The 12,486-nt window shown below is 34.7% G+C and overlaps 1 protein-coding gene across 5 annotated transcripts in view; it reads left to right on the top strand.

Moving 5' to 3' along the window:
* The window catches only part of LOC108903338, a 258,607-nt gene extending 246,432 nt beyond the window's left edge, over positions 1-12,175 (top strand). For 3 of the 5 annotated variants that reach the window (XM_018705490.1, XM_018705503.1, XM_018705481.1), the window contains 6 exons: positions 1,498-2,770; positions 7,125-7,706; positions 7,929-9,150; positions 9,203-9,345; positions 9,402-9,554; positions 11,822-12,175. In XM_018705490.1, the coding sequence (XP_018561006.1) occupies positions 1,498-2,770; positions 7,125-7,706; positions 7,929-9,150; positions 9,203-9,345; positions 9,402-9,554; positions 11,822-11,823 (3,375 nt within the window). In that variant the 3' untranslated portion in view covers positions 11,824-12,175. The remainder of the gene's footprint in view (positions 1-1,497; positions 2,771-7,124; positions 7,707-7,928; positions 9,151-9,202; positions 9,346-9,401; positions 9,555-11,821) is intronic. The other 2 variants (XM_018705494.1, XM_018705511.1) reach the window with 2 other exon arrangements.
* Positions 12,176-12,486: the final 311 nt, after the last annotated feature.

Raw genomic sequence — 12,486 nt, 5'->3', positions numbered from 1 at the left:
AAAGAGCTTTAAGTGAAAAAAAAAATCGTCAAGATTCGTTGAAAAACAACGGAGTTACAGACTGTCAAAGTTGACGGCCGATTGTTAAACAAATTAGGTTGGTAGCGGCAAAAAAAACCCGAATACTTTCCCAGGTAAAAAATATTTTATTTGTGGAAGTATGTTAAGTGCATAAGAAATATTGTCAAAAGTCAGTGGGTCGCTTGATTTTCGGCGAGCCAGAAGGGTGGGAGAAGCGAACGACAGCGAGTCCGAAGAAAATGACGATAATATTCATAGTCCTGTCGTTAAATAAGGGAAATTCGCTATAAAATAATATATTTGACAGTCTGTAACTCCGTTGTTTTTCAATGAATCTTGACGATTTTTTTTTAGCTTAAAGCTCTTTTCATAAGCTTACCGAATATGTAATAATATATAACTATATCACGCTCGTACGTCGTATATTTTATTTTGCAACTAAGGCTAAAAAATAAAAAATAAATTCCAGGTTGCAAATTTGAAAATAAAAAAAAAAGATAGATTTCAATGTATTATTATGAAATCTACCATGAAAAAAATCAGTGCAATTGTGGAAGATCCTCGGGATTGTCCAGACTAATAATTGATTAATATGTTTATAAGGCCATAACTTGTAAACTATTCAACTTACCGATTCCAGATTTCGTGTGAGTTATTAGACAGTGATAAGGAATGAGAGGATGCGATGCCAAAACGTTCTGGTAATAATAACGCAGTTTATAAATGTTTAATTCAAAAGTCATAAATAAACTTCTTCTGTTTATAACTTTTGATCTAATCAATATTTTTTTACGCTCAAGGATTAGTTTTGTAGGTCTTTTGAAGACGAAAAAAGTACTTTACTGTTTTCTCGTGGAAACGAACGGAAAAAAGTTATAAGCGGAAACCGTGATTTACGTAAAAATTATACAATTAACCAGCCTGTAAACAATCTTCGCCTCGTTTTTATGACTGTGGAAACTAATATGTTATTGTACATAATATTTAGCATCTATAATGATAAATTCAGCTTGCCAAAACAAAAAGTCGCGTCCAACTCTATATTTCCTGTACTAATAAGGCTAGTTTTGTCAACTATTATCTACTAATTACTTATTGAATTGAACTACAAAATGTTATTATTAGAATATAAGAGGTGGGGTATAAAGAATAACATGGTGTAATACCTATTTAACTCGTTTTTCACCAAAACTGGATAAAACAAATTCTGCATCTACCGGCTTCAGATTTTATGTTGATGAACAGTTACAAGAAATCCTGAAACGAATGAAATTCGCGATCACGCTGATATTTTCAGGATTTTTTTGCGGTCCTGCGTCATGTAATTCAAACCGAAATCTAATTAATTTGACTAAAAATGCTTTTTAATGCCATGAAGATGATAATGGGCACAATATAGGCGTTGAATGGAAATTTCCAAGCCAATCCACGAAATCCACCTCTTCTAAAAAGCAGAAATTTATGTTTATGTTTCAGGTAAAGAAGATGGCGAGCAGTTTTAACCACGACGACAAAAAATCGCCGTACAACAAGATAACCAATGAAGAACTAACTAATAATTCTCCTAACAAGTTTTCTCATTATAAAGCGAGCGATTGGTCGAATAACGGCCAGACGGAGCTGAAATCCACAACAATAACTATCCCCATTGTAAAAAATAACAACGTGGTGGATCTATTTTGGAACGATCAGCCAGAAAAGGAGATAAAACGACACTCGATAGCTGTAGATGAATCTAAGTACGTCATGAAAAACAACGAGAATAAATTCCGCAGGACGAGCTTGGCTCTGAACGACCAATACATGAAGCAAGAAGACGATGATAGTAATGGGAACAGGAAACAGAAGAAGGTGGAGTTCTGCAAAACGGAAGTGCATTTTGCTGCGGAATCCGGCAAAGTTAACATCGTCGCCACAGACGAAAAACCGCCACCCACTCAGAACTTCAGGAGACGTCGTAGAATCACTGGATTCCTGAACGAAGATTTTAACAAAAATGGCTTGCCCGTGTTACATTTCGGAGACAGTTCTTACGAAAAAACGATGTTCGGTCTTCCAGACGATTTGCCAGATACAAAAACTACAACTTTCACATCCGTTTACGAAAACGAACAGCCTAGAGTCCCTTCAGCTTTCGGGGTAGTTACAGTTAATACTAATAACAATGCTAACAATGATTTTATGGAGGAGGACAAGAGGGAACAAAGCGAAAACGAGAGCATTAAAGGCATCCTGAAGAACAAACCGATAAAACCGAGACCTTATCACCTCGGAGAAACGGTACCATTCCCGGAAACATATTCTGATGAGGACCCTAAGAATTGGGGAGTCAAACTTAAACACGTGGACGTTGATGAGACTCCCATATGGAAGTCTACAGTAACCGTTCACAATTACTACGATAAACAGCCTTCGAGTGACATCAATGACAACGACCAAGAACAACCGGAATTCCAAAAATTGTTGAAAAACCTCCGACCTACAAGGAAAATCGATTACGCAAGTGACAACGACAAGTATTCGGAGAGTTTTTCAAGTATCAGAGTTGTTCCTGCACAGATAGACAACAGGTCATCTTGGTCCATGACAGATAAGACAAAATCAACGGAAGATAATCAGAACACCGAGAATAGGGGATATTCGACCAGAGTCAATTTTGGGGAAGGAGAAGCCACGGTGGTGGAGAGCGACGGCTTGTATGATAAGGAGAGACATCCTACTTGGCCTAGAGTAGAGAATCCAACGAAAGGTAAGAATTTTTAACCAAGCACGGTGTTCAGTAGATTAATATTTAACAGTAGAAGCCTGTAAGGTAGATTGTAGTACATTTGATCACATTTCCTTATAAATACTAACAAATTTGATGTACAGGGCGTTCCTTAAGTTGAGGTTTTCCCTTTAACGCGACACAAAACACAACAAAGCAGAGCAAATTTTTCAAATAACACTTTTCGAAATCTTACAATTAACAGAAAAACCATTTGAAATAATTAGATTACATCGCTGTGAAACACCGTATCATAATATTAAATTGATAGTTGAAAATCCAAAAAATAATTTAGGAATTAGCTGCGTTATCATAGTATAGTTCTTTTATTGTTTCTGTCTTATACTTCGGTATTTGTGATATTAGCGTACAGGGAGTGTCGTCAAAATGCTGTTATAGCATCGCGATTGTATGCAGGGCTTTGTTCACTTATTCAAAAGGTTTGAGAAACAAGACACCTACAGGGAGACGTAAGCCACTTAAAATGTTTGGACTACCATTATTTTAATGGTGTCCTTATTGATCCTTTTAAGTACCAGTTTAAATTATCTACATCTTTTTATAACTTAACCAAGCTTATAAATGTTATTGTTTGTATTAAAAGGAAAACCCTAACAAAAAATACCCTTTATTTTGATCTCTGTATTCTACAGGGTGTCCGGTAAGTACCTCCTAATCTCTCGGGAGTGTATAGGGGAGGTCAAAATAAAACTAGTCCTTCCTATAATTTTTTTTCCTAATGTGCCCCCTAACGGAGTTATGGGGGGTCAAAGGGGTACCTAGAAATTAACGTTTAGGGTTATAACTTTGAAACCACCCTGTATATTTTAATAAAATTTTCGTACGTTGTATTACACATGGAGCTCTACGATTTGATGCTAAAATCAACTTTTTGCTATTATCAGGTGTCCAGAAACGGACTGGCCCTATCACAATTTTTCTCAAAATTTTGACAGAAGTAATTTTATCAAACTGAAAATATTATTATTAGATACTCTGAAGGTTTTTCTTTAAAAATGGTACTCTTTATTTATTTCGAAAAAATGAACGGTTTGCGAGATAAATCGGTTTTGAAAAAAATTGGTAACAAATACAACAACAATTAAAATTTATTTTTTTTACATATTATTTCATGCATTTAATTTCTTTAACTTTATCAAGTCCAGAAATCTTTGAACGGGTTGGCTATACTTTATGAGCAAGTAGTGACCAATTAAAAATAACATTTGAAAAATAACTTACTTACAAGACATGCAACAAAGAACATTCAACAATGAACAAAGGTACCTAAATGTTACTTCGGTAGATGTTCAAAATGAGCACCCCGTACTTCAATGCACTTTCTAATCCTACGAATGTTTTCCCGGTGCACTTGAAATAATATTCCGTGATTATTGCGGAGATGGTCACAGTTCTGTGTTAGCCTCAGCAGAAGTTCCTCTCTACTATTTACGGGTGTTGAATAAACGTTATTTTTTAAATGACCCCACAGAAAAAAGTCTAATGGGTTTAGGTCGGGCGACCTAGGTGGCCATAATACAGGTCCGCCTCGACCTATCCATCGATCACCAAAAACATTCGTCAGATGTTGACGTACTAAACGATCAAAGTGGGGTGGTGCACCGTCATGCATGTACCACATTTCAGTTCTTATTTGAAGGGGCACTTCTTCTAACAAAATATTTAGATTTTCCTCTAAAAATTGCAAATAAAGAGCACCATTAAGTCTTTGCTCCAGAATAAATGGACCAATCAAATGATTCCCGATAATGCCAGCCCACACATTCACCATAAACCTTTGTTGGTAGCGAGTTTGAACTAAAGCGTGAGGGTTTTCTTCATCCCAGACATGTAGATTATGCGAATTAATTATGCCGTCTCTTGTAAAACCTGCTTCATCGGTGAACAAAATAGATGTACCAAAATTATGATTCCGAATATGATGCTGTAAAAACCAATTGGCGTATTGAAGTCTTTTTGGATAATCATCTGGAGACATAGCATGTACTTTTTGGATGTGGTACGGGTAAAGCAATTGTTCTTTCAGAGTTTCATGTACAGCCCATTTTGTAACATTGTTTTGCGCCGCAAGCTTCCTTATGCTATTTGAAGGATTATTAGCAACGTCTTCCAATATTTGTTCCTCTACATGAGGGTCTCGTACTCTCCTCGGGGCTCCTGCTCCACCACGGCGTGGCAAAAAGCTTCCTAAATAAAGGATTCGGAAGAAATTAGTTTCACTAACGTTTTTCACTATTTTTTTTTACCTGTTTCTCTTAAACTACGATCAACTCTTTCAAAAGTTTTTGGACTCGGCAAATGTCGACCCGGAAACCTTTCCTCATAAAGTCTTCTTGCCTCCACGGAGTTGCATAATGCTTCCCCATAAATTAGGTGCATATCAGCATATTCTGCACAGGAATATTCTTCCATTTTTAAATGTTATTTCTAACGGCTTAAAACGAATACCACAATAAAATTGAATTTTTATTCTGTCACGCGCCTTTGACAAGTACTTTAAAATCAACAGGGTCTAACAACGAAAACAATAGAAAAGAACTCCATGGAGACAAGAGCAATAATAATTTGTAGATGTATTTTGGTCATAGATGTTGATTTTACAAGAAACGGCATTATTCATTCCCTTAATTCACCACCAGTAAATGTTTATGGTGAATCTGTAGGCTGGCACTAGCGGGAATGATTTTATTGTAAAAAAATAAATTTTAATTGTTGTTGTATTTGTTACCAATTTTTTTCAAAACCGATTTATCTCGCAAACCGTTCATTTTTTCGAAATAAATAAAGAGTACCATTTTTAAAGAAAAACCTTCAGAGTATCTAATAATAATATTTTCAGTTTGATAAAATTACTTCTGTCAAAATTTTGAGAAAAATTGTGATAGGGCCAGTCCGTTTCTGGACACCTGATAATAGCAAAAAGTTGATTTTAGCATCAAATCGTAGAGCTCCATGTGTAATACAACGTACGAAAATTTTATTAAAATATACAGGGTGGTTTCAAAGTTATAACCCTAAACGTTAATTTCTAGGTACCCCTTTGACCCCCCATAACTCCGTTAGGGGGCACATTAGGAAAAAAAATTATAGGAAGGACTAGTTTTACTTTGACCTCCCCTATACACTCCCGAGAGATTAGGAGGTACTTACCGGACACCCTGTATTTACTAGTTTTAGATAGTATTTGATATGAATTTTTTGCATTTTCACCCAATTACATACAAGATGTTCCATTTAAGGCATATTCTTCCATAGCTCTGATAACACCAGTAATATAAAAGCACATTTCAAATAAAAGTTGAACCAAAACAATTTTCGCACACAGAGTATCCCATTTTCTCTAAGTGTTACCTAATTTCATTTTTTCAAATAGAATAACTTGAAAAATGTGTGCAGAATGTAATATTATTACATGTTTTTAATTTCTTCTTGAATATAACGCCTACTTTGATGAATAGATAGCGGGTTATGTTATGTGGCATTTGTTTTTTAATGATGAAACAGGAACAAAAAAATATAAAAAATTATCTCACAAACTACATATAAAAAGTAGAATCTAGCATACCTAAATAAAATAAAAAGAAAAGTGAATAAAAAGTCAAATCAATCTGTTTCAAAAGCTGGAATTTCTAATGTCCATAATTACTATTTTTCTGTTTGAATTTTTTTTTTTTTTTTTCATAAATGAGAGAACTAATATAATAACACAGAAACGGTACATTTTTGACCCAATATTCAAATAGAAATTCAAAAATGCAATAATATACAAGGTGTTTCATTTGCAAGAATGAAGTTGAGCAACGTCCAGAAAAATGGGACCCCCCTGTATAATCATAAATAGTTTTAGTATGTGAAGAAAATGATTTGGTGTAACTTTTATTTGAAATATTTGTTTATGTTATTAAGATTTCCAGAATTATTGAAAAATTCATCTGAAATGGGACACCATATACACTAGTTTTTACATCCATGATAATATTATTACAATTATTCATCTTTTTGCTTCTCCAAGTCGTAAGAAAAAAATTATAAACTATTTAAAGTAGGAAAGTAAAAGTAACGCCAACAAAAATGCAATATAGAGCAACAAAACGTGGAAGGAAATTTATTTAATTTAACAAATTAAGGTCGTTAAGAAATGGTGCTCCATAGTGCATCCGTCAATTTACAAATAGTAGCATTTTAATCGTTTGTTGCGTAGCTGTCCATCTGTAGTACCTTTTTCTCTTTTTGTGCATGAAGTCTTTAGTAGATTGTTGAATCCGCATCCATTAACCTAAGCTTTGCGCAAAACTTTACCGCAAATACGTTCCAGACTCAAAACAGATACTGAACAAGGGATTAGTAGTGAGAATAGGAAGGGAAGACTCCGCCTCGAACCACACAGTGTGCTCTAAGATGACGACGACTCAGGATACTAACAACACCATGACTACCACAAAAATAACCATCGACCTGTCCCCATCGCCCCCGACGAAGACGGACAACTGTTTCACCTATGCCAAATACAAAAGATCTCAGAACCACAGCTTCAAGTCTACCTCCCTCATACTAAACACCATAAAAGACAAAAACCAAACCAAATACTTCGCCGATAAGACTGGACTAGATTCTAGTTACAAAAAAGACGGTGGTATACCCCAGCAGCTAGAGGCTCTCAAAAAGCTGTACGAGGACGTTCAGAGTGACAGTGACGCTGATAAGGAAGTCCAACTGTTAATGTCCACCATCGCCGAAAGGGACTTGAACAGTTTCGAGGACGATAACAGTAGCGTGGTGTCCGGGAGCTGGAGCAAAATGAGGGCATTCAAGAACATCAGCGAACATTTCAGCAGAACAAGCACCAAGGAGGCTGTGACGAAACACGATCTCAAATTAAACACAAAATCAGAAAAAGGTACTAGTCAGTCTAAATTTAGCTTCGCCTGTCTCTACTCCAGCATATTAGCAAACCATCGAGCGGAAAATAGTTTCAAAAACCATATGTTTTGTCATGATTACATTTTTCTTACACTCAATATTATACTTTTATAAGAACGCTACATTTTTCCAGTCAACTGCAACCATAAGCTTTTAAAACGCAATATAATAACTATTAACTCGTTTTCATTCATTTCAGATATAAAACAAAGACTAACAAACGAGACTATCTCATCCACTTCAAACGTAGATGCCTGCAGAAACACTTCTAAATACGTCATAAGTAAAGAAAACTCATCTCCTGTAGCTTTAAATAAAGTGATTCCAATGACCTCTAGACCAGATCTAAAACCGGCTGTGACTACGAAGAAACTTGCTAGTCCGTCTTTAGTTGGTAGAAGCAACCATTCGTATGATTATCCTGAAAAATTGGGTACGACGCAACCCATCGAAAACACCAGACAATCTCCAAGCAAAGAATTTAAGAGTAGTTTTGATAAAAAACTACAAACGAAACACGTAAACGACAGCATTGTCTTAAGGCAACCGAAGAAGTCGGAAATGACTTACTTCGGCATTAACTTGTCGCCCAAACCGGTGAAAAAAATCTCTCAGGCTGTGATAAGGAAAGAAAGCAAACTGTCCGACAAGCCAGATCTCCTACAGCACTACAAGAAATCTCCCTCGCCCGCGAGAAATGCAGCAGTTAACAAAAATAAACCGCGATTGAAGTCTCCAGAATCAGTTAAAGTAAACAACGAACCAATCTACGAAAATCTGAAGGACACCAAAGGCAGATACAGCAGAGAGTTCGACAGTAGCATTCTAGATGAATTAACGAAGGCAGCTGACCAAATTCTCCAGGCTGTTAACGGTTATACTGATGAAGAAAATCACAATAGGTACAGCACTGATGATGAGGATTCAAAGAAAGTTAGAAATGAGAAATTGGAGACAATATCTGAAACGAAGTCCTGGAAGCAGCAGCAGGCTCAGAGAACCAAATCTAAACCTCCCAACACCAGAACAAAACTGAAACACACATCCTCTACTTCTTCGGTGGAAAGTTTGAGTCGAAGAAAAGTTACGTCTTCCTCGGTTGAAAGGAAATCAACAATCCCAAAAACTACACTTGAACATCAGAGGAAGAAGACGGAAAAAGGAGACTCCAGCACCGCTAAAGCTAATACTAAAGCGAGACGGTTGCAAAGAGCGAGCAGTAGAGAAGCTCTTCTACAGTCTCACGGATCTTCGTCCGAGGATTTGACGGCCAATGTAGAAGTTCCAGTGCGCAAGCCTAGGCTCATCAAGAAAACCAAAGCCATGCAACTCACTGTGACTAACGGTTTAGAGCTCAAGAAACCTACAAGTAGCAGTACCATAAGGAAAAAGGAAGAACTTCCGAGTAAATCGGAAGACAGGTAAAATTCTAATATATGCTGATATGAAGGTAATTATATTGGTGTCTTGTAGAGTACTAAGCAGTTTGCCAGAAATCCGACACAAGACTGCTGTGTCAACGATCAGAAGCACCACCGATAGGTCCACCAGGGATAGGACAAGGCACCGAAGTGAAGATTTGAAGAAAACGCCGCAGAAAAGAGAAGGAAGTAGAGGTAGGCGAAACTTCTTCGTCTCCTAATCTTTCACTAATCTTTATTTTTATTTTTAGGGATAAATCCTTCCACTCGAGAGAGAGAGAAGAACAAAACCACTGCTTTGCATAAGGAGACTGTAACTCATCGAATTTCTACTGCGTATGTACCTGTTTGTAGAAATAGAAGTCGACAAATGCATGCAAGACACCAAGACACAGATTGTCCATGTTTGTGTTCATGAAATTTACAAAACCTACCTTAGGTAGAAAACACAATTAGTATCTATAAATCAAGTTTTCGTACGAATTTTGTAATTGTTTTTGTGGGCCAAGATAGGCTTTTTCTATTAATACTTAGATTTACATACTGATTTCTAATTTATTTATTTGTTTATTTTTCATTCATTTGTAGAGGTAGTTCCTATAACATTTTTGTGAAGTAATCCTTATCATTAGCCAAATTTTTTTTATTTCCACCTCAAAACATTCTTAAATTAACAAAAAGTTGAATATTAAATTAATTTATATTTGGAATCAAAAGGGAATAGTATAAAAAGACAGTAGATGGCGTATTGCATTTCACAGTAAAATAATAGATGGCGCGTACTCTGTTTCTCGTGAAGAATAATAGGTGCCGCTTTATAATTTCATTTTGAAGTAGGAGTGAGTTTTTAAATTCATCTGTGAAAAATTTTATTAAAACATTAAATTAATCATATATTACCATTCGGGGAATTACATACAACCGGTTTTACAAAAATGCCCATTTCCATTCCACTGCTTATCAAATTCATCGGGGTTGGAGACCAACGAAAAATGAAAAGTGAAAAGTAAATCAGTTGAGGTTAGGTTCATACTATTTGTCAACAAATTAAATTTTGTAGAAAAAGTTATACTAAAATATGGATTTAAAGATTTTAAAAATTATTTAAGACTATCAAAGGAAACTATTGAGGTATATATGTATATATTATTGTCTGAAGTTATTTGTGGAATAATTTTATTTTTTTGTCAAAACAATGAGGTTATAAAAAACCCAAAATCATTGAAACGTTTTTTAAATTGTCAAACATTCCAGTAAACTTATTAATGGCTTAATTTTTTATTCAGTGCATCGAACTATTTTATCCAGATGGATTTAAAAACTTGCCCTAGTTATCCCAAAACTGTAAACTGAAAACTTATTTCACAAAAAGTGTAATTTTTCCAAGTGAATTGAAATAAGGAACAATTCTTCAATTCTTTATATTTCTTTTTTAATAATCAATCTTTTTGGTAGGTATCGGAAATGAAAATGTTCAAAGTCTATTCAATCTTACTAAAAATAATTAGATCTTAATATTAATCTAGTAAATTTAACGTTTATAATTAAACGACTAATAAATAGAATAAATGTTCCTAATTTCAATACCAGGAAGGCTTTTACATCTATATATTTCTGTCCCTTATATAACTATATATGATCTTAGTAACTTCTATGCTAGTAATAACCAAATAATAGATACCTACTAACTTTATCTAACAAGTAGTAAGTATATTCCTACTTTTAGAATGGCTGTCTACTCTAATTCTATCCTCCAGTAAATTTAGTTGTCATCATAAAGTAGATACTATTGTGGTTTGATACCTAATGTAGAACTAAAACATAGTTACCGTTAACAGTCATGTCATGTATCATAATCTTCATCAAGCCAAAATAACTTTTCTCATAGTCAAGGTCAGTTAGGCATTTTTAGCTAAAAGTTTCATAAATTAGCTTCTGATAGTTTGAAACTGCATATTAATTAAGTTTGAAATCTTTTCTATTTCTAAGCATTTATGAACTGTCTCTTATCCTTACACTCAATCAGAAGAGAAAAATCAACACAAAGTGCAGATAAAATTTTTATTAAACATTTATTGGTACCGATATTTTTCCAAGATAAAAATTTTGATCACTAAATATGGTTCAATTAAGAAGAATTCTTTTCGGTTTTTTTGGTCTTTAATAATTTCTCACAAAGTAGTTTCCAGGATTTTCATGTGTCATTCGAGCAGCAGCTGCCATCTAGTACACAGCAGCATGTATTAATTTTTAGATTACATTTTTATTCACTTTGAGCATTACATAAAAAGGCTGTGATTCAATTAAAAGCATGCTTTACAGTAATTTTACCTATTTTGTTTGGATGAGTAACCCATATGTTCAAATCTTATCTTATGCTACTGCATATGCTCGAAGGAGGCTACCTCTAGTAAGAGGTAGCCTCCTAATGGCTGGGCAAGTTACAAGGTGAAGAGGGAGATAGCTGCTATGAAGGTACATGCTATCTCTCTCTCGTTGATTGTGTTCCTGTCACGTGGTCAGACAGGGGATGAGTCGTGAGCCAATCACGTTCGGCGAGAGAGAAATAGCATGTACCTTCATACTAACTATATGTCTCTTCACCTTGTACGCTACCTCCAGTAGTAGTAGTAAACGCTCCAAAGTTTAAATGATTCTTTTGTTTTTACAGGAACATCAAGAAATGCCACCGTTCTGATGGAGGGACGAAGCACTAGCTTCCATTTTTAGTTTTATATAAATCGAACTGTTTTTTTTTATTTTATTTAAAGTTTAAGTATACGAAATTGTAATTCCTGCCAAGTTAGCTTTTAAGTATATGACTTAATCTTTACTTAGTTTGTCTTTTTTAAGAAGTTTTGATATGTAGCTCGACAGTAACATTATTGTAAAATAATGCTTTCTTAATGCTTTATTGTTTGTGTTTCCTTGTAATTTATTTTTAACATTCTCAAATAATTGTGATTATAAACTGCTTTGGTTTTGTGATGTTTACGTAATAAAGTTTTTTTTTTAATTTTTCTCAAAGAAATAGTTGTTTTTCTCCACAATATTGTAATGGAATTTAATATACGTATCATTTTTCACACTTCACAAAAATGTTGTTTTGAGTTGCCCTGAAATTTAAATTTCCTTTATTCTAGGGATAATAGAGGTGTGAAACTAAACGCAATTTGTGGTCGATCGTTTTGACTGCCATTACTTTAGCATGAGATAGAGTAATCATAAATGAACAAAAAAGTTGTATTTTACAGGGGCCTAAGATTAACAGTTTTCAAAATACAGCGAGTATTAATATTGGGGAGTTTCATCTCAACGTGACAACAGTGCTTAACT

The sequence above is a fragment of the Anoplophora glabripennis genome, unplaced genomic scaffold, assembly GCF_000390285.2.
Source record: "Anoplophora glabripennis isolate ALB-LARVAE unplaced genomic scaffold, Agla_2.0 scaffold12, whole genome shotgun sequence".
Taxonomy (NCBI): Eukaryota; Metazoa; Arthropoda; class Insecta; order Coleoptera; family Cerambycidae; genus Anoplophora; species Anoplophora glabripennis.
The sequence above is the reverse complement of the archived record's forward strand: the minus strand, read 5'-3'. Positions and strand labels throughout refer to the sequence as shown.